At 38.6% G+C, this 22,909-nt stretch overlaps 3 protein-coding genes across 12 annotated transcripts; all 3 read left to right on the top strand.

Moving 5' to 3' along the window:
* The first annotated feature begins 4,153 nt into the window (after positions 1-4,153).
* On the top strand, positions 4,154-8,904 carry LOC306888866 (uncharacterized protein). 2 transcript variants are annotated; one of them, XM_079447398.1, is made up of 5 exons: positions 4,154-5,373; positions 6,768-6,982; positions 7,083-7,277; positions 7,413-7,583; positions 7,756-8,904. In XM_079447398.1, the coding sequence occupies exons 1-5, from the start codon at positions 4,328-4,330 to the stop codon at positions 7,773-7,775; spliced, it is 1,647 nt and encodes a 548-aa protein (XP_079303524.1). In that variant the 5' UTR covers positions 4,154-4,327; the 3' UTR covers positions 7,776-8,904. The 2 variants fall into 2 exon arrangements, with proteins under 2 accessions (XP_079303524.1, XP_079303525.1); XM_079447399.1 differs by having other exon boundaries at positions 4,164-5,373; positions 7,086-7,277.
* A 388-nt stretch (positions 8,905-9,292) lies between these two features.
* On the top strand, positions 9,293-13,116 carry LOC306888833 (uncharacterized protein). Of its 6 annotated transcripts, none has more exons than XM_079447332.1 (4): positions 9,293-9,387; positions 10,639-10,733; positions 10,906-11,108; positions 11,543-12,157. In XM_079447332.1, exons 1-4 carry the CDS (start codon positions 9,382-9,384, stop codon positions 11,782-11,784), a joined length of 546 nt encoding a protein of 181 aa, XP_079303458.1. In that variant the 5' UTR covers positions 9,293-9,381; the 3' UTR covers positions 11,785-12,157. The 6 variants fall into 6 exon arrangements, with proteins under 6 accessions (XP_079303458.1, XP_079303454.1, XP_079303453.1 ...); XM_079447328.1 differs by having other exon boundaries at positions 9,315-9,783; positions 11,543-12,313; XM_079447327.1 differs by having other exon boundaries at positions 9,326-9,783; positions 10,903-11,108; positions 11,543-13,116.
* A 556-nt stretch (positions 13,117-13,672) lies between these two features.
* Positions 13,673-18,804, top strand: LOC306888815 (uncharacterized protein). Of its 4 annotated transcripts, XM_079447299.1 has the most exons (5): positions 13,725-13,965; positions 14,313-14,407; positions 14,712-14,793; positions 16,248-16,501; positions 17,338-18,804. In XM_079447299.1, the coding sequence occupies exons 3-5, from the start codon at positions 14,771-14,773 to the stop codon at positions 17,562-17,564; spliced, it is 504 nt and encodes a 167-aa protein (XP_079303425.1). In that variant the 5' UTR covers positions 13,725-13,965; positions 14,313-14,407; positions 14,712-14,770; the 3' UTR covers positions 17,565-18,804. The 4 variants fall into 4 exon arrangements, with proteins under 4 accessions (XP_079303422.1, XP_079303424.1, XP_079303425.1 ...); XM_079447296.1 differs by lacking the exon at positions 14,712-14,793 and having other exon boundaries at positions 13,673-13,965; XM_079447298.1 differs by lacking the exon at positions 14,712-14,793 and having other exon boundaries at positions 13,706-13,965; positions 16,254-16,501.
* Positions 18,805-22,909: the final 4,105 nt, after the last annotated feature.

The following is a 22,909-nucleotide window of genomic DNA, read 5'->3' as shown; positions in this document are numbered from 1 at the left end:
TTTGTACACTTCGAACACTTTTGAGGTGTTAAAAAAGGGGTTTGTTTACAAAATGTGAATCATTTGGTACTATTGCAAGGAAACGAGAAGTCTTGAACTGTTTATTTGAATTTTATTTTTTTGTTACCTTTTGTTATTTTATTGAACAGGCCCTTCCAGCAGAAACATAATTTATTAAGGGCAAGAGAATAAATTACTAATTGTTAAATTTGGACATTGAATAGTTATTTTTGAACTTACCTTGGGGTAGGGGCGTCTCACTTATACTGTTAGGATTAGGTGGGTGGGGATGTGAACTTTAACTTATTCTTCACCACATACACTTCAGGAAGCCACCGTGTTGACACACTCGCCTGAAGCCTACACTGCCTACTCCTTTAATACCTTCGAAAATGGTGTAAGGTAAAACATATACACATAGAGTGCATACTGAGGCTCAAAGCACCGGAGTGGGGAATAAGATTCCTCCGCTCTTAAGTCTTCCAGGGTAGTGTTTTAATTTTCCCCTACGAGGCGAGACATACAGTCCCGTTACACCCAGCTGCACTCAAAGCACTAGCACTGCCAAGAGTGTCCTTACTGAGGGGCCCTTGACGCTAAACTTTACAACCAGGCATTTCTCACCCCACCACAGAACTTAAGAGAACACTTTAGCAACCTGTTCCTGGGGAGCTATCATCCAGAAGACTTCAGGTTGGTAGTTCTCCAGGGTTGGAAATCCCTGCTTTAGCAGTGAAGGGTGAAAAATACTTATTGACAGCCTTAATATTTCTTTAGGTGAACCCTCTCATTAAAGGTTTCCTTTACCCTGTGTCAAAGGGTTTTCTTACTTTAAGAGGTTTTGTGCAACCAGGCACAGTAATGGCGGTATTTCTTGGCTTATGATATGGTATGAAGAGAAATTTCTCAAAATTGGTATAAGAAAAGTGAAATTGGATACATTTGTTTTATTTGACGAACATTAGGGAGTACAGGGGTTCCCAAACTGGTTGCTGGAGGGCCGGTGACCTGCAGAGTTGAACTCCAACCTGCCTCAACACACCTGCCTGCAAGTTTCTGATCTTGATAAGCTGATTCAGGTGTGTTTGATTAGGGTTGAAGCTAAACTCTGCAGGACAGAGGCCCTACAGGACCGAACCAGGGGACCCCCGCTCTAGATACAGAGTTGAAAATGCGACACCTCAGGGTAGTGTAATCATTCCATTATTTTTATTATTGGATTTATTTTATGATATGGGAAAATAAGTTTTGCGGATGATGCCACTTTAAAGGGGAAAAATTTACTGGTAATACAAGAGAATATGTAATAATCAATAGGATTAATTGAGAATTGGTGGCATATTGCAACATTAGGAAAATTAGATCTTTCCTATCAGAGCACTCTATGCAAGTCCTAGTCCAGGCTCTTGTCCAAACTGGATTATTGAAATGCGCTTCTGGCTGAACTTCCTGCTTGCACAATCAAACCTCTCCAGATGATCCAGAATGCGGCGGCAAGAGTGTTCTTCAATGAACCGAAGAGAGCACATGTAACTCCGCTCTTCATCAGGTTACACTGGCTCCCTGTTGCCGCCCGCATAAAGTTCAAAGCTATGCTCCTGGCCTACAAGACCACCACTGGGTCTGCACCATCGTATCTCCACTCGCTAATGCAGATCTATGTTCCTGCCAGATCACTGTGGTCTGCAAAGGAACAACGACTAGTGGTACCATCCCAAAAAGGAAAAAAGTCACTCTCCCGTACCTTCTCTGGATCTGACCCACATTGGTGGAATGATCAACCTGCTGCTAGAAGATCAGCAGACTCGGTTGCCATCTTTAAAAAACGCCTTAAAACGCATCTCTTCCGTCAACACGTCGCTGATTGATTTATCCTAATTATTTTCCCTTTCCTTCTTATTCAAAAAATATATATTAAAAAAAAATTACTAACCTCACTTTTCTTAGCTTTGTATACTGTGCTAGGCTTTAATGGACTAGTTTTGATGCACTTATGTATTTTGTTACCTATGTTGTTATAATTGCTTCCAATGTTTCCTCATCTGTAAATCACTTTGGATAAAAGCGTCTGCCAAATTAATAAATGTAAATGTATAATGTATGGGAGAAATATTACGCAAGGTAAACACCAATCCTAGTGGAGATGGGAGAATCACCATGTAATTTAAGATAAACATATACAGCTGATATATTATTGGATAACCAAAAAGGTCATAAAGAAGAAAATACCCCCACCCGAAGACTAATTTGTTTGGCCAATGAATAAAATATCAAAGGAAATGGGATAAGAAGATAAAAGGCACTCTATAGCCACACAGTTCTGAAGTTTTCACCCCGGCTAACAGCACTGGCTCCCATTCACTTGTATGGACACAAAACCAATGCGTGGTCCAGTTTAGGGATACTTCACCTAAAATTAAAATTTTGTCATCATTAATCACCTTTCAGTTGTTCCAAATTTTTATACATTTCTTTGATCTGATGATTACTGAGAAAGAACAATATTTGGAAGAATGTTAGTAACCAAACAGATCTTTCCCCCATTGGCTCCCATGGTAGGAACTTTTCTTTATCATTTTGTTTTGTTCCGTTGAACACAAAATCTGTTTTAGAAGCATTCTTCCAAATATCTTTCTCTGTGTTAATCAAGGAAAGAAAAAAGAAATGTATACACATTTTGAAACAACTCGAAGGTAAGTCAATTATGTGAGGTGTCCCTTTAATAACATTTCTCAAAATATTTTATTTTGTGTTCTGTGGAATAGAGAAAGTCATACAGGTTTGAAACAGTGGCGGCTCCAGACAATTTTGATTGGGGGGGTCAATGGGGGGTCCTGGGTCATTTAAAGGGGTGTCTCATGAAAACCAACAGAAAATACAGTGGATACGGCTAATAACTGCATATTAATGCTATTAATCGTTACACTGTACTTGTATATGTGTAATGACAATAAAGTTTAATCTAATCTAATCTAAACAAATAAAAAAAAACACAGCATATCAACTACTTTGTTTTTAATTAATTAATCAATTGTAGTTTGCAAACAATATGCTCGAACTTTAATTGCCATATCCACACCCAGTGCCGCTGCTAGCCATATTAGTGCCCTAAGAATAATTCCATTATAATGACCCCCCCCCCCACCCTGAAATTTGCCAGTTTTACTTTTTATTACCAAACATATAACTCAATACCAATAACACAATAGCAGCATCACAGTATAAAACTTAAGAACACTAAATAGAGAAAGTAAAATCTTCACAGCTTTGCTGACTTTGTAAACATATGTAGAATAGCCAACACATTACACATTTGAAAGTGCAAACTTTTCTTCAGTACACAGCATAGTAGCAGCACATCCACATTTCCCGAATTTAAGTTAATTAAACATGGACAACATACCTCATGTGATGCACGGGCATCATCTCGCAGTTTCTTCAACTTTCTTTTCTCTGATCTTGACTTCTAATGTCTTTTCGGGGGCATTTCCAAATAAGTTCAACCGGCGCAGCCGTGGTGGTGATATAGGATTGTTCAGCTGTTTTTTTTTACATATAAATGGCTAAAATGTGCCTGCCTAATCATTTTTCTATAGCCTAATGAAATAATATTAAATTAAAAAAAATGTTTTTCATTACGCTATTTTTGGCGGCGCTGGCCACACCCATGACATAAAACATATATACAATCCAAAAGAACGACGCGGGTATGACGCGGGCACGACGACGGGCTCGCGACAGCGCCTTGAACGCAATGACGCAAGGCGCAGCGGCAGCAACGTTCATGGTGCGTCGCATTGATTCTTATGTTTATATTTTTTATATGTCGACTAAATTATAAATTATTATTGTTTTGCGTAGTTTGAAGAGAACTATTTTTAAAACTTTATCCCGGATATATATATTTTAATATATATCAAATATTTTTTAACCAGGAAGGGAGTGGGGGGTCAAAAGGGGCGTCAAGGCGTTTTTTGGAAGGGTCTTGAGACCCCCCAAGACCCGCCCTGGCGCCGCCACTGGTTTGAAATGACAAACGAGAGAGTAAATGATGACAGAATTACTCAGAATTCATATAAAATAATGTGGAATGTAAATCTCTTGCCAACACTCCAGTACAGTAGGTGGCGGATATTCGCCTCAAACGTAAGTTGCCAACCGCCATTTAAAGAAAATGAAGAACACCAGACGGCGGCGGCGGCGTTGTAAACACTCCTGGTTGTCTGTACGGGTGATTATCTCTCTTACATCATAAAGCGTTGGCTTTTTAAGGACATTGACCTCCGGAAAACTCCCGATACGGAAGAAAATAAACCCGGAAACCTTCATGAATATGTTTGACCTGAAGTGTGACAGCTCGTCAGATGAGGAGGGAGATGAAATGGATGTTGGAGACCCCACTTTAGCATCGCAAATATCCAGGTGTGCAAACATCTCGTCGGCAGATTTAGACGAGCTGGAGAACAGCCGAAACGAATCGAATACTGTCAGACAGACAGCTTGGGCGGTGAACTGTTTTAAAACGTGGATTAATGAGAAACAGATCAACGTCGATTTTAAAACCATCGAAAAATCAGACCTGGCCCAAGTGCTGCGGGAATTTTACGGATCCATTCGCACAAGTAAAGGAGAACTTTACGGTATCAACAGCTATCTCGGGCTCCGTGCTGCATTAAATCGTTTCTTCAATGACCCTCCTCTTTCTCGGGGCTGGAATCTGATGCAGGACGCTGAATTCAGACCCGCCAACAATGTTTTCAAAGGCATCGTTAAACACATCCGACGATCGGGTCGGAATGTGACGACCCACCCCCCGATCTCACCCGAAGACCTGGATACATTAAAACACTCTTCTGCACTAGACCCTGGCAACCCCAGAGGTTTATTAAATAAGGTCTGGTTTGACATCCAGTTACATTTTGGATTCAGGGGGAAAGAGGGCAATCGACACCTGCGGACAGACTCCATAACACTTAAACGGGACCAAAATGGCCTAAAATATTTCACAATGGTATTACGGGATGTCTTCCGTGAATCAAAGAACCCAATTAAACGGGACAAGGACAAGAAGGGAACCGCTATGTACGAAGAGCCCGGTAACCCACTCTGCCCCGTCGCCTCTTTGGAGAAATACTTAAGCAAAATCCCACCGGACGCAAAAGCGCTCTACCTGCAGCCCAAAAGAACGCATGTGTTCAACGATGAGTTCTGGTATACAGCTCTGCCTTTGGGAGTCAATAACCTGTCTCAAATGCTGCCCAGAATATGCAAAGAGGCCGGGACGCGAACCACATACACTAACCACAGTCTGAGGCTCACTGCGCTTCAAAAACTGACTGAATCCAGACAGATCATGACTGTGTGTGTGCACAGGTACGTCTGCCTAAACTAAAAGAAAATAATGCCAAACCTTCAGATTGCAAACGAAGTCGATACTTTTGATCACAGAAGTCGCTAAAATGAGAGCACATCTGGAGGCCAAAACGAAAGAGCAGACGAGGAGCAAAACAACATCCTGGCTCAAAGTGAGGCGGAGGTGGTGCCATCCTGATCTTGACACTAGCGCACGTGTAGGCTTACCGCACCCTTAAATGGCTGAACCAAACACATTATAAACAACATATTAAATGTTCTAAAAGTCGATGAATATGAGAATTATTTTTAAAGTAAAGCTTTTATACTAAGGGTTTTTCAACTAACTTTCAGCCCTCAATAGCTCAGTCACATCCTGCGTTGACCTTGTGGTGCACTGAGCCTCGAATAAATCACAGATTTTGTGACTGAATAGCAACTCTTTCAACGAATCGGTTTAAATGATTCATTCATCTGCGAGTCGTTTTGATTCGGCAAATTCGCTGCATACTGATTCAACACGCCAACTGCACAACATAAAGGAACACTTCATCCAAAAATGAAATAATGTCATAATTTACTCGCATTCGATTTGTTCCAAATATATATCAATTTATTTGATCTGATGATATTTGGAAGAATGCTTAAAACCAGACAGATTTTGCCCCCCATTGACTACCATAGTGGGAAAAATACGATAGTGGATAAAAGTGCCCAATAACTGTTTGCTGTCCCACATTCGTCAAAATATCATCCTTTGTGTTCAACAGAACAAAAAAATTATTATGTAATTTGTCTACTATGTCTGATTATAAGCTTTCTTCTTTGAAACAACTTGAAGGCGAGTAAATGATGACAGAATTAAAATTTTTGGGTGAAGTATCCCTTTAAAACATTACAATCGAGTTGAAACAATATTTACCTGAACAGCCGTGAAATACATCTCCTAATATTGCTCTTGTTGAATACTACTCAAGTCTATTGCTCGTCTTTTTTAAGATGTCAGAAGGTGCCAGTGTGAGTTTAAGTGTGTTGATATGAAAATAGTCAAAAGAGCCAGACTGCAGGCGAAGTGATATGCGACATATAGAAAGATTAATAACAGAAGCATCAAAATGTACATTTTCTAAATTTTAAATATTAACATGAAATGTAAATATCAGCCAAATTAAAATTCGTAGTCAATGTCAACACAGAAGTACCTCTTGTCTTTACAATGCATGAAATGAATTGCACACATCACTTCTAGCTTTAAAAACACGGATGCAAATATCTTAACATTCTAACATCCCCTTCGCTCTTACTTGTCTATTGACTAAGTATCATTAAGCAAATGTTAACACGTAATGCACGCTTTCAAACAAAATATATGATCTATAGAGCAATTTTAACTTGTTGAAATTGTCCTTCTGCAGTGGCCATATTGAGACGAACCCTCAGTTGCAGCAGGAATCTGCTCCATATTCAGCCAGCAGTGAGATCGACTCCAGCTCTGTGACACAGGAGAGTCTTGCGAGCAGCCATGGCTGGTTAAAACAAGAACCAGAAAATGAAATCATTGAGTGGGAAAATATCAACTCGGAGGCCCCTGTTGATTCTGAGCAGTACAACACAAACAATGCCATCTCCAGTACGTCACTATTCATTCACTGAGCATCATTAGCATCTTCAAATAGAGACTTGTGTTTTACGTATATAAACAAGACATGACCACCAGCTCTCTTTCTCAGCAGCAACGACCCCGATGGAGGGTTTACCCCCAAGTGTCATGCTGACCATCAGCAAACTTCAGTGTCTGGTGGAGAGCAAACAGCAGAAGATTGAAGCACTGGAGAAACAAGTGCAGGACCTACAAGAAGATCGCAAGTTCCTCCGGACACAGATCGAGAACCTCACCAGCGCTCGTGTGGTTCAAGTACCAGAAGGTGCGGTGAAAAGCTAAATGATTTAAATAAACATCTTTCTCATGAGTGATATGAGTGCTTTTGTTGTTATGCAACCTCTTTAATATGGTTTTGTACTTCCTGCATTGACAGTTTACCGTTGTTCATTTCCTACAGCGAGCACCTCTGTGTTTTTACGGCCCAGGTCACACAAGAGACATCATAAAAGCAAGTCTAAACCATGTGACAGTGATGAGAGCTTTACTGATGGGTCTGATACCAGTGATTCATCTGAGGAGTTGACCAACATCAAGAAAAAAAGACACAACAAGAAGAAACTGAAGAGAGGTAAACAACATATAGCACTTTTACAATTGTGGAATTATGTATGGAATTTTATCTGAATAAATAAACAATGTATTTGATTGAAATGTTGAAATTAGAAGTTTTAATACATTGTAATAGCAAATGTAACACCAAACAAATTGATTTCAAGCCAATTTTAATCTTTTCTGAGCAGGTTATGTGCAGTGTGAGTAAGCACTTTTAGCCTTCAACAAGAAGAACCTGAGTGGAGTTTTCCAGGCCAAACTTTTATGAGTGAGCCCCCTTGTGCCCAGGGCTAAAGAAGAATCTTAGTTGGGACAACGTTCCTGGTTGTTCCTTGTTGATGGCTGAACTGTTTGCGCCACGAGCAGCATTATGCAGAACATCATCATCAACCTGCCCCTCATCACAGAATTGCACCTAACAGCTGAAGAGAGACAGTGTTCCTCTGGTGAGTCTGTGAGGAAATGTTGGTCAGCTATATGTCTAGCTGTATGATCCTCACAAATGACACAGGTGATGGCTTTTGCCTTTAACTGTTGAGAACATAAGGACATTGTCCATGTGTGAACGAGAGGGTGCTCTGATACCATTGCTTACTGAAACTGATGGTGCGCAGGGCTGTTGTGTGCATGTCTGGCCATGGAAGTATAGCAAGAAATGAGTGATATGAAACATGCTTGTTGTTATACATATGGCTTTACTTCCTTAACATGCAGACACCGCAATGACTGATGAATAATTTGTCAAAGGTGCTGTCATATTTGGACAAAGCAAGACTACAAACAGAAACAGGTGAAAAGGTGGCTGTAGTTTATTGGATGGAACGAACAACGTTTGTATTTCAGAGCTAATTTAAATAGTTTTACAATAATGTACAAATGATCTACCTGTTTTTGTATCAAAAAATGTTTTTGTTAATAGCTTTCTTGTCAAATATGGAAATCAGATGAGAAACGTAAAGTTTGATTTGTGTCATTGTGGTGCTTTCAGTTTGAGAAATAACTCATATATGCTGAGATTGTTTGGGCAGGATTTCTGATTTACGTTTTATTTTTTTGAAACTATACAAATGTCAGAATCACATACAGTATAAGGATACTACATGTTTTGTTAATACATATATTTCAATGATATAGTTCATGCTCTTTTATCAGTTTCAGTTCGTTTGAATGCAGTTCTCCCAGAGTTTATAAATAGTTTGTACAGTATAAGTGCTTTTATTTTCACATTTGCTGTTTGTGTGGGCCCTTCTTTACTTGTGCTTTTATTATTTGTCCCGGTATTATACATGATGTATCATAATGATACAAAAGTACAGAATAAACGAAAAACAGACGTGCACGCGCGTGCTTGTGTTGACTTGGACAGTTGAATTTCAATGATGGGGACTTTTAACTAGTTACCCATCACAATCTACACAGCCATGATATTACAAAATGGGTTGCAATTTAAATAGCAATATGCCGACAATGGCAATCGCGTTTGTCTTTAAAACTAATATATTTCAAGATGAATTGATTCAATCTACTGTCTACAGTTTTTGGTTAACACCCGTCTACATATAACTGTTTCATTATGGAACGTCACTTGTGAATAAATGTCAGAAGTAAATTATAAACATTTGAACGTTTTAATAAATCTTATTAAATATTGAAAAAGAGCAGGTGGGTATATTTGATTATTTTGTGTTTGTTGTTTTTAAACCAATACGTGTTGCAGCTCTAGTCACTGGAACTACACTCAACGTTTATTCACGTGACTATACGTGTACTGGAAATGACGTCACATGGGAAGCTTCAAACACTGGTTGCAGTGAATGTGGGTTCGTCAATCTTAAATTATCAGATAATTTGTCATTTATATGATATGACGAGACACTTATAGTTACCCCGAATACTGCCATAATGATATACCTACTTGGACGGATTAAATGACACGTGCGCACACTGTACTGACTAGCGCGAAAACGTAAATAAAGCCAACGTGTTTGAGAAACATGGCGGACAATGATACAACTCTTTACCCCCCTTCTCAAAGGGTAAAATCCGAGGTATGGAAATATTTTGGATATCGTAAAAATGCAGATGGATCGATATGCGACAACGGCTTCCCCGTTTGTAAAAAATGTGGCAGACAAGTAGCCGCACAAGGGCGGAACACGTCCAACATGTTTGCCCATCTGCGCAGTAATCACCCGATCCAATTCAGAGAAATAAGGGTAAGCTTTTTAAACTTTTATTTTAAGTTGGCGTCGGGAGATCATTCACGTTGAGGCAAAATGTTATCTTGAAAATACATTTCCATTATTGTGCTTTTTCGCACTGTGTGGATCAGCCGCATCACAACTGAAAGGTGAAGTGAATAACATTGACAGATGACATTGTAACTGTATTATCAATGAGTATATTAGCAGTCAGTTCTTAAATGTAATGTGTTGGAAGCTTGATAAAATATCTGAGTGACTTAAACAAGAACTAAATAGTGATGGCTTGATCACTACATACTGAGCATACAGCTACAGTGGGGATGGGAGCATCAGAATTGAACCATGGACCAATGCAAGAAGGATGCCCGCCCGGTCTGATGAGCCATTTGACATTGTCTTGTTTCAGACAGTTACATGGACATTGCATAAGTCTCACAAAAACTAAAACAAAATAATCGAGGTAAAACAATTATTGTGCCGCATTCCATTTTGCAAGGACCCTCTCTTTTCTTGTGTCCACAGCGCGCCACTTTCCTTTGCACTGGTTCAGCTGTGCTATTTCTTAACATTTATTTTTCAGTTGAATTTACAATTTATAAGCCAAGTTTTAACATTTTTCGTTGTTGTTTTAAAGTTAACGAGTAATCGTGTTAAATAATCGGGATCTCAATATTGGGAGAATTAATCGGGATTATGATTTTTGTCACAATCGAGCAGCCCTAGTTTGACTAGGGGCACCTACATGATATATTAGGCTGGTGGTTTTAATGTTTGTTTTAAGTCTTTACAGTTTGACTTTTGTGATATAATAGTGGTTTCAATGTTTGTTATATAACACAGATGTTATGGTTGTGCTTCTCCCTCTAGAAAATTTCAAACAAGTTCAGATCAGCTCTGTACAGAGCAAGAGTGAACACTTTTCCTGTCACAAAAGCCAGGTATCTTGCCGAAAGAAAAGACAGGTAATATTTTCATAGAGCACCTTGGGTTCAAGGTCTTAATTTGTTTATTCTGTTTACAAATATTTCCATAATTACTGATCATTTAAAAGCAATTATTACATAAAAAACTGGCATGATTGTTGACATGTTGTTAAAATAATACATGATCATATGTGATATTGTCCTCCAGCAGCGATGATGTTGAGATGAAGCATGAATCTGCTCCAGTGTACTCCAGCAGTGAGAATGACTGCAGCTCTGTGACACACGACAGCCCTGAGAGAAACCACAGCTGGATGAAGCAAGAGCCAAAGAATGAAATAGTCGAGTGGGAAAATATCAACTCGGAGGACACCGCTTCTGCTGAACGTGACGTGTTGAGCAGTGCCATCTCCAGTAAGTCACTTTTATTCACTCAAGCATTAAATTATCTTATTTGCATATGATACTTTGGTTAACATTAGGGGCCTCAAATACTAGCTTTGTAAATATTTGTTGATCGCATCCAGACAGTTAAGTTGTAAAAGTCATGAAATCCGATTATCTCAGATTTTTCTCGACGTCACACATTTTTACAACCATCTGATTCTGTTCTGTGCAGTACTGTAATTCTTATACCTTACCAATAGAGCAAAGTAAGAATAAGGTACTACAACGGGGTGAATGATTTTTATGTTGACTTTATAATTGAAAGGTTGGTTTTGCTGATGACCTGGTGTAGTGCCTATTTGTGAAATTGTGGAACTGATCTCGTAGAAAGATAACTTAAAACTTCTCTCTGTGGCAGAAACAAATATGTAGAAAAGATAACTGTTTTTCTTACTCAACAGCGACGACACCAGCGGAGGCTTTACCCACATGTGATATGCTGGCCTTTAACAAAATGAAGTGTCTGCTTGAGAGTAAACAAGAGAAGATTGACACACTGGAGAAACAGGTGCAGGACCTACAGGATGATCGCAAGTTCCTGCGCACACAGATTGAGAACCTCACCAGCACTCTATCTGCCTTTGTACGTGAGGGTGTGACAAGAAGATTTCAAGAAATTGAGCTGACAAGAAAAAACGAATGATTTGGTCTCCGTTGTTTTATTTATTGGACACGTCATACCCAAACGATACAACCAAATCTGAACAAGGACTGATTGCCGCACTGTGATATATGCATTTTCACTTTATTCAGCTTACGTTTAGTAAGCACTCACCAATGAGACAGATGATGCTTGGACAATGAAGTGCAGTCTTATTCAGTTGCAGACTAAACACATGAGGAGTCTGTTTTGTACATGTAGAGACCTATAGTGGACATATACTATAGAAAGTAATGATATATAAAATATGCTTGTTACAACACTGGTTTCTACTTATACTGATCTAATACTGTTTTGATTTGCTGTGCATACTTTTTTATCCAAATTTTGTGTAATAAATACACAAATGTCTTTGAGTTGCATTGTTTGGTGCGTAAAAGTAGCTTGTTGGAAACATTCAGGTAACTGATACATAAACTGTGTATGCTCAAAATGCAGTTATAATAACCATTATAACATTGAAGTTGTAATACAGTTAGGTCCAGAAATATTCGGACCGAAGCAGTGTATCAAAATGAGTTACAGTTTTTTAATGGAAATTGTTTTCAAGTGCACACGCGCAGCTTTATTTAGAGTGTATTCACATCCAGATTAGCCGAAGGCTCTTTATTATGGACAGTTGAATCAAAACTATTTTATTCACAGGTATGGGCTTTTCCTTAAACAATTTCTTCATAAATGAAGCATGTTAAAGGTCTGGAGATACGTTTGGTGTTTGCATTTGAAAGCTGTTGCTGTGAACCCACATCATGGGGTTCAGGGAGATCTCCATGCAAGTGAAACAGACCATAGTTAGATTTCAGAAACGCAACAAATCCACCAGAAAGATGCCAGGAACATTAAGAGCAGCCAAATCAACAATTTGGTACATTCTGAGAAAAAACAACACACCGCTAACAAAGCAACAAAAAAAGTCCTGGGCGTCCATATGAGATAAGGGTGGTGGATAGTGATGACATTAGCCTCTCCATGATAAAGAAAACACCTTTATCAGAAAAGAGTTTTTATAATTAAGAAAAGGAGAAACAATTGGGCAATTTAGTGAAAATGTCAACCATGAAAAAAATTAGTTTTACCAATGTTTTTTACTATAGTAACAGCACAGATATTAACATTTTGTGGTTCAAATACCCATGTGAGATCTCTCTTTAAATTTGTAAAGCATTTGTTTTATTTTAGTGCATGACTTTTCAAAGTCAGGATTGGCACATCCATTACGCAATATTCCTCATAAATGTGCACATGAAAACTTAAAGTAAATATTTTGTTCTATAAAGAGGCATCCCTTCTCCATTAAATGGGAATTATTGCTTCAGGATTGTCTATTTTATTTCACAGAAATCCTACAAAGTCTGACGTCTCCCAAATTTTTTTTTCTTTTGTCACATCCACCTTATATCCCCTTATATAATGTTTATATCCCCTTTTTAAAATAGAAAATGTGTTCCTTAGACTGATTTTTTATGTTTAGTCTCTATCAACAAGGGTTTAGTCAAATATAAACAGATGGTTCAATATATTTGTAACAAATTCATTCTCTGAGCATTTTATGCCACGCCCATAACGCTGGAATTGCCCAAATATTTTATCCTTCTTATGTTGGCAATCATTATTCGTATTATTATACTGTCCAATACGACTGTACCTTTACAGAAATAAAACATTTAATTTCCAATGCTCACAAATATTCAAACCATCCTCAGTCTTATAATCTTATAAAGGCAGGCTATACCTTTATTCTCCCGGTAATGTTTTGCTGCGGTTAGCACTATTAAACTGGAAGATGCCTAAATATAATGCATTAAGGCTATTTCTGCTGTTCGAAGGGAATCGTTGCGCATTGAAATGAGCGCTTCCGATTGGATTGCGCTCGTGACGCATGCGCACAGCTCGATGCGCGCTAAAACGTAAACAAAACCAACGTGGAAGCGAAACATGGCGGAAAGAGCAACGCCTACGACTCTTTATCCTCCTTCTAAACGGATAAAATCCGAAGTATGGAAATATTTTGGTTTTCGCACAAATGCAGAGGGTTCGTTAATTGAGGATGGTTTCCCTATTTGTAAAAAATGTGGCAGGAAAATAGCCGCGAAACAGGGGAACACCTCCAACATGTTTGCCCATATTCGCAACCATCATCCGTCTGAATTCATGCATATAACAGTAAGTGACAGTTTCTAACGGCGCTATTTTGTGATCCGTAATGGGTGTTGTGTTATACAGTAAAATACAATATCATACCGTGATATCACAATAACATTACCGAGAAATTTCAAATTGGATATCAACATCTCATCGGTAGTTAAATTGAACACATTGGATTTGATTTTGCGTAGATTGTATTGTATTTTTAATGTAGTATGCATTCGTATAGTAGTACTTAAATGACTGCAACCTATTTTTATCACTTTTGTGACACCATACTCCTTACCGTACTAAGTAGTTTGTGAAAATCTGTATTAATGTGTGGTATAATAGGTTTTAATCTAGTGCCTTTTTTCCCTTCATAGATGTCACTATCAAATAAGGAAAAAACAGCTCCACTCAGAGCAAGACTAAATAATCCTTTTGAAAGGGCCAGATATCTTGCAAAAAGAAGAGAAAGGTTGTCTTTGCAATGCATTTTTCTGATTTGTTTTGACACCCGAAATATATCAGAAATAAGCTTAAAGAAAACCAAGACAGTGTGGAGTCCCCCTTAACTTTTTTCTGTTTTTGTGTTGACATCGTCCAATGAAACATCAAGTTGTGGTCAAACATGATGAAACACTTTTTTATAGAGACATAATGATATTTTATAATAACTAATAAATCATTTGTGAATAATATTACATACATACAGACGTATATTCATAATATAATTATTGTTTTAAAAAATCTAATATATAAATTCTTACATGCTCCTACAGTGATGGAAATACTTATTTGATCCCCTGCTGATTTTTTAAGTTTGCCTGCCTACAAAGAAATGAAGGGTCTATCCTTTTTATGGTAGGTTTATTTGAACTGATAGAGACCGAATATTAAAAAAATTCTGGAAATTTTGCATTCAGGGATTTATTTTAATATAAAGTTTATAAATGGATTTGCATTTCAGTCAGTGAAATACGTATTTGATCCCCGAGCAAAACGTAACTTTGCCAACAAGGATTTCTCCAGTAAGTACAATCACAGAGGTCAGACATTTCTCATAGCTGGTCACCAGGTTTGCACATGTGTCAGGATACATTTGAGTCCACTCTTCTGTAAATCATAAAGGGTTCTTGTCTGTCGGAGTTTTAGCCTCCTTCACATATTTTCTATAGGATTAGGGTCTAGAGACTGGCTAGGACATTTAATGTGCTTCTCCTTAAGCCACTCTTTGGCTGTCTTGGCAATATATTTGGGGTCTTTGTCACGTTAAAGGCACATCCACGACCCATCTTCAGTGATCTAGTTAAGGGGAGAAGGTTCTCATCCAAGATTTTACGATTCATGGGCCCGTCCCTCAGCCCCTAAATGCTGTGAAGTCATCCTGTGCCCGTAGCGAGAAAAAGCCCTAACGCATAATGTTTCCAACACTGTGTTCCCCTGTCGGGATGGTGTTCTTGGGGTCATAATCAGCATTTCTCTCCCTCCAAAAACAGGTATCGATTTTCTTCCCGTTTAACCACAGCAATTTCTCCAAAGCCTTTTCTGAATCATTTGATGTTCATTGTTAAACTTCAGACGAGCCAGGCCTTCTTGAGCAGGAGGACCTTGCGAGTGCTTCAGGATGTCAATCTATTGTGGCATAGCGTGTTACCAATGTTTGGCTTGCTAACTGTGGTCCCAGCTGTCTTGAAATCATGAACAAGCTTCTTCTGTCTAATTCTGGGCTGATCTTTAACCTTTCCCATCATTATTCTTTACCCCATTGGGGAAATCTCGCAGGGAGCTCCAGACCAAGGACAATTGATAGTTATTTTGTATTTCTTTATTTCCAAAAAATAATAAATAATCGCACCTACAATTGTCTCCTTCTAACCAAGCTTCTGCCTGTAGCCTATTCAAGGTTTGTGCAGGTCTACAATCTTGTCCCTGACATCCTCTGAAACGTATTTGGTCTTGGACCATGTTGGTGGAGAGGTTGAAATGGAAGATACAGATTCTGTTGGCAGGCATCTTTTATATATATAACAATCTGACTTAGGAGTGCTTTCTTAAAGTGACAGGACTAATTTGTGGTCCATATAGGCGCATAACCAATCCGTGGAGCCAGAATTCTTGCTGGTTGGTAGAGGATCAAATACTTATTTCACTGACTGAAATGCAAAACATTTTATAACCTTTATATAACCTTTACTATTTGTTCAAATAAACCTTCCATAAAAATTATAGACCCTTTATTTCAGCAGGCAAACTTACAAAATCAGCAGGGGATCAAATAATTATTATCCCTCACTGTATGTGCTATTGTCCTGCAGCAGCAGCAGTAGCAGTGATGTTATTGAGCTGAACTCTCAGCAGCTTCAAGAATCTGCTCCAGTGTACTCCAGCAGTGAGAATGACTGCAGCTCTGTGACACACGACAGCCCAGAGAGAAACCACAGCTGGATGAAGCAAGAGCCAAAGAATGAAATAGTCGAGTGGGAAAATATCAACTCGGGCGTCCCAGCTGATGCTGAACAGGACAGCACGAGCAATGCCATCTCCAGTACATCATTCACTGAGCATCAGTGTAAATGAGCTTATTGGCATCTCACTGTTACAATTTTATTGAGATGATTCTGACTTTAATGTGTGGGTTTGCAGTGATTCAGATGGTAGGGCTGAATCAACAGCAACCACTTTAAGTGTGTAAAGCCAGGTGTACGATTTATGAACGTGATCCCGTCTAAAAGCCATGTCACAGTGTGGGTTAAATATTAGCTGTCATTCTTGTCTCTTTTGACATAAAGGGACACTGAAAATTCTGTCATCATTTACTCTGTTTCAAATCTGTATCAACTTCTTTGTTCTGATGAACACAGAGAAATATATTTGGAAGAATCTTAGCAATTTTTAATTCTGCGACGTCCTTCACTACCATAGTATAAAAAATTGTAATGCATCTTCTATCTTTTGAAGAATTTAGGAACACAAACTGTTCACGTTTAGTATGTCCTACTCTGGTAGTCAGTGATGTCCCAGAACTGAAAATTGCTAAAATTGCTCTCTGCGTTCACCAGAACAAAGCAATTTATACAAGGAAATACAAATAAATGATGACAGAATATTCATTTTTGGGTGAACTATCCCTTAAAGACTGCCTGACAGTAATCATTAATGTAGCACATGTGTTCCTATAAGTCAGCCGGTTGTCAGGGGATGATAAAAGTATACCTGTACCTTGAACTGTAAGTCACTTTAAACTAAACGTAACTCATTTTAACATTTTTGCTGCATCCCAAACATTATGAGACCCCGATAGTCCTGAGGGAAGACTTTTTATAGTGTTGTAAGATATATGAAAACATCCTTTAGCTCCAAATTCAAAACTGCAGTACAGAAACCAGACCTTTTTTTCCTCAACAGCAATGACACCCATGGAGGTTTTACTCACCAATGAGATGCTGACCATCACCAAACTCAAGTGTCTGCTTGAGAATAGACAAGAGAAGATTGACACGCTGGAGAAACAGGTGCAGGATCTACAGGAGGATCGCAAGTTCCTGCGCACACAGATCGAGAAGCTCACCAGCGTGCTCTCGACTCGCTTCTGTGAAGGTGTGGAGAAATCTCAAGAAAAGTGCAACGATTAAATGTAGCAAAGCAGCGTGTTTCAAGTTTGGTCCTAGATTTCCTTTTATGTACAGACGTGGGGCAGGTTTGAGAAACACTGCTGTGTCATGTGAACTGACTGTGTTAAAGTTTTTGCAGTGTTCTTTCTGCTTTCACCAACACTGATGAAGCACTTAAAGGCCTAACAGGTGTACAGCTGCTGAGAAGAGTCACTAGATGGCGCTCTGATACTATCGCTGGGATAGTATGTACATGTCTCTTGTTAGAGTTGTAGGAAGAGATACCAGATGTTCTGTTTTTCTATTCCGTTCGTATTGTTTTGAGTTGCACTGTGTGCAACAGACCAACTAGTTCATTGATAATTTCCCCCTGAAGCTGTATACAGTGGCTGCCAAAACAAATACGCAAAGTTGTTCAAGGCACAATTGTGATTGTGCTTTATTTCATTTTGAATATGATTCATATTCGTTTATTTGCAAATGGTTTGACTTCAGACTTATTCTCAGTATTATACCGAGAATGTTATTTTACCACCACATGTGTCATCAAATGTTGCTTTTGATGGTTTCCAGGTTGCCTTTGGAAATGCTTTAAAAATCCTTTTATTTCCCTTTTTTTAATTATTCTGCACGCTAGCCCTAATGTCAAGTCCCTGTTCTTTGTTTTATTTTTGAGAGAGAGATTTTATTGTTAAATTCATATCATATAAACTCTCATACCTTAATAAAAGTAAAGATGAGTCCGTAATGTATTTTGCAAATCTACCAATTAGATGTCTTAATACATATAATTTATATTTCATTGATGCATTATAGGACAGTCTTGATAATGGATTACAAGTACAGGACCGTATAGCCTACACGGTTTTGCACAATGCTGATTTTAATCACATTCAGAATAAATGTTTGTGTTTACATAATACATGTCTGTGTACTGTGCATATTAATTTTGTATTTATAAGCACATACATATTTGGGAAAGTATTTATTTATATTTACCAATCATTTAAGTTAAAAATATTTATCACTTTTGTTTGACTGTCTTCAAAATATCTTATTATGTGTTCTCCAGAAGAGAGAATGTCAGTAGCCGGCACCCATTCAACTTGAATTGGTTTTGTGTCCATACAATTGAGGTCAATGTTGTTTGGTTACTGACATTCTTCAAAATGTATTTGTTTTTGTGTTCTGCGGATAATGAAAGTCATACAGGTTTCAAATGACAAGAGGGTGAATAAACATTGACCACATTTTTACTTTTGGATACTTTCCCTTAATAATGACCTTCAATGACACCAGATGAGAGGGTACACATGAAAATGGAAGCAGGAATTCATCATGGCGGCATCCAATAGTTGTTTAGGAAAAATTGGATAAGTATTTCACATCCAGGACTGCACTTATCCGTTTCTTAATGCAGCATAAAGATTAGTGTCACTTGAAGGTTTCTTGGTGGGATATGTCTTCTATATATAGCTGACAGCAGGACGAGTATCATGGGCAGTGGGAAGCATGTCGTCTCTGTCTTCCTGCTGTTTGCCGTTCAAGTGGAGTGACAAATAAGCAGTGTGATGCAATTAAAGAGCTTCAGTCTTACTGTTTATCTTTGGGATTGTATCTTTGTCGTACACACACGTCTCCACTTCCACTCCATTTATCTCTACATTTCTCTCTGCTGTCTCACCAACACAGCAGCGATCGGCTGTTGCCAATCATCCTTCCATCGCAGTCAAATAAACAGGCTGTGGGTGAGAGAGTGCATCCACCTGCTGTCCTTTCAGAGGAGACAGCTGCGGTCCTCTCACAGACGGCTGAGGGGGCCGGAGGGTCTCGCTGAAGGGGGCACCATGCAACGAGCCTAATGGACCCTGAAGTATCAGAACCGACGTGACTGGAATGAGGGCCGAGCGCAGCAGCTGTGGCTACGTGCCCATGCAAGTGATAGCTTTCACATGCCAGTGTCATACGCAGGTGCAGTGGCAGCGTTCTGAGCCGCAGTGTGCCAGCATTTTGCAACACCGCCATCTTTCCTCATGAAATGTGGCTTATGTCAGATCCCAAACACTCGATTAACACCTGCAGGCTTATTTAACCTGATGACCTGTCACGTGACCTATTGGATTGAGGCACTTTTGTAGCCAGCATTGACTTTCTTGTCAGATTTGTTGTGCATCAGAGGGGTTCATAGGAAAACAGCTTGTAATTGGATGGTGGACTTTATCAACAAGGTCAAATTTTGGTATCAAAGGCATTGGTATCAGACTTTTGTACATATAGACTACATGTACAATTTACTGTAAAATGACAGCTTTATAGTAAACACTAGTATACGGTAATATCTTTTAAAATATGCATGAATTCTTGTCATTTGATTGTATTGGATTTGGCACTGGATTCCAAGCATGCTGGGTGTTTTCTGCCTGGAGTGTGTGACTGGTGTCTTAAAATAACCAACACATTACTTTAAATGGGTCAGAGCAAGAATTGGGTAGTACACTTGTACCATGCAGTGGACATACTGAGCTACATTCTGAATGAGCTCGGGCTGATATGAAGAATGATACAGTGAGTGTTTAACGTGTCGATACATCATGATGTAGACGGCTATGCATACTGAATATATTCAGGGATCTCCTGCAGCTTGTCTGATGCTTGTTTGTTTTAGTGTTTTTATTATCTGATCGTTACAGCTAATATTTTAAGAATTGCATCTATTATGTTTGCATATAATTGGACATTCAAAATAGACTAATAGATTTTCACAAAAGGGTTTTGGGTGACATCAAAAATAAAATAAATGACATTATGTATTTTACAAAGAAAATGAAGCCTTTTTGAGATCTTTTGAGACATGAGTTTCATAACATTGAAGCATTCCCTTAATTCTCATTACATGCAATGCAATTCTTATTAGGCATTACCTAAGATAATAAGTCTTGTTTTAGGAAATAAAATGAAGAATCTAGGGACATTTATGTTTAAAACAAGCAAGACAATTCTACAAATGGGGTGCTTAAGAAATGAATAAAACTAAATTCAAGTTTATTTTCCTCACCCCGTTGGAAGATTTGTTTTGCTCGTAAATCTAGAAAATGTACGAACTATCTTGATTCAAGAAGTTTAGATCTTTTAAGAAGTAGATACTTTTTACTAACTCAATGCATTTTTACATTTAATTCCAGGCAGTATAACATATAACAATATAACAAAAAACACTTATTCTTAAACATTATGAATATTATATCACAAGATCCAAATGTAGTCTTCAATTTTAAAGCTAAATATAATTGATTTAAAAAAATGCTTAGATTATTCTACACATATCTGAAATATGACAAATAAATGACAGGTTTGATCAGATTCACTCACCTCATCCCATTTTCAGACACAAGAGGGCACTGATGCTTTCTGCTGTAAACTAACGCTGAGCTTGGCACACTGGTTATACTTTTGGTTATTTTATTTTAAGGTTAAGGAGAGAGAGGTGTATTTGTGTTCGATGAGTCAGCTGGGGACATGCTGTGCTTACGTTTAACTCTTTTCTCACGTCACATACAGCCATAAAATAACATAAGCTTATAGTGAGGACAAATGACAAACACGACAAAAACACACAAACAAAAACCTAGCAATACAGCTATTGCAATAATCATCGTCTCATTCGTCTCTAGAATTAAACCCTGACGTATACCAGTGGATTAAATGCCTTCAACACATAAAACAATTAACCTCTTTACATATTCATGAGATTTTTCCTCTCTGTATTAGATTGTAGCCTATAAATTGCAGAATCTCTTTTCAATGTCACATTTCCGGCTGTGTTGTTGTATCAACAGGTCTGCAGGTACTGACATCGGTCACATGTTCTCCATCTGGTAGGCACAGATAAGAACTTCCAAAGGGCTTCTGGGTAATAGTCTTCGCCGACTTAAAAAAAGCAGGGACGTAATGTATTCTGGTTGAAATGTCCTTACTGGCAGCCTCCGTCTCCTGCCTCGTACAATCAGCCCTGAAGCGTGCGGGATGTCAGAGCTGAGCATTTCTCTCTGAGACGGATGATTCGCGCTGCACCCCCATTTCACAGAGAAAGACAAAATGGCTGCTCTCGGTGGACGACGGATGGACGAATTCTTCTCTGCACGTGAAAACCGAAGTTGGGAGAAATACGGTTTTGTGCTACTGGATAAATACTCCAAAATAAATTTGGTATTTGTTATTTGTCATGAAAATAGTATAAAAAATAATATCATGTCTTTTTTTAAGAGGGGCATTTCCATTTGTCAGTGGTCCCTCACAGGCTTCAGGATATGTTAAGAGCAAATAACCTCTATTTACTGGGTCATGAGCTCTGGTTTATGCCCCATGTGTCAACTTCACAATGATGGGATGCCAGATTGTGAAGTGATTACGAGGCAGGGGGGAGTGTATCGGCAAGACACAATCGTGTTTCCTGAAAGTCCCAATAACTTGCATTTGTGACCTTGTAAAAGTCGGTGGCACAAGACACACAACAGTCCTTGAACAATTTTAAAGATTTAGCAATTTCCACTTGCCTCTTTTAGAGCAAAAGTCGTCATGATAAAACGCATGGCACAAATCCATTGTTAAATCATTTTTGTCTTTATGTGAAAAAGCACAGTTTGCACAAATTATGTTTTTGTTTACAAATTCACCATAGTTTCACCATAGCTATTGCACATAGTCAGAAACTGATGTACAGTACAATGCAATGTAAGTCGCTTTGGATAATAGCGTCTGCCCAATGAATAAATAGAAATGTTCTGTATATCAGGCAACCCAGAGGTGGGCGATCTCAGCTACACAAATAATCTGAGTTCTATGTGACATTTGGCGTCCTGAGGAGAAATGTTTTCGAGAAAGCGAGAAAAAAAAAAGAAGAAAACGTCGCTTTGCACCTCCCACCCAGGACATACAGCAAATAAGAAATGTATAACCGCGTAGAGATTTTTCTCAGTCCTGTCACGCACCCCTTCGCCTCACCCAGACACGTCACGAGATTCTTTTTTGAGTTTCTTTCTTACACCTCCCCTTCTTTGAAGCGTACGTGTGACGAAATATCGCCTGGTGTTTGACCGCCCTCGGTCTGAAGAGTTAATGACAGGGAAAATTAGAGGAGGACTGGAATGTTTATGTAAACTGTCGGTCTTCACCAGCCAATCACAGTCGGTCAAATCAGCCAATACAGATAGACGGGGTGCAGAATCGTAACCAATGGAAACATTGTACAAATGGTGCCTTGTAACACAATGCCTTTCTTAAGAGAGCAGTGGGAATTCAGCTATGAGCTGCTTCGTGATTCTGTTAATGGACTTCAGATGGCACAACCGTACCCTTTACAAGAAGAT

Source organism: Barbatula barbatula (genome assembly GCF_947034865.1).
Source record: "Barbatula barbatula genome assembly, chromosome: 23".
In the NCBI taxonomy this organism is placed as follows: Eukaryota; Metazoa; Chordata; class Actinopteri; order Cypriniformes; family Nemacheilidae; genus Barbatula; species Barbatula barbatula.
This window is presented reverse-complemented; position numbering and strand designations above follow the sequence as displayed.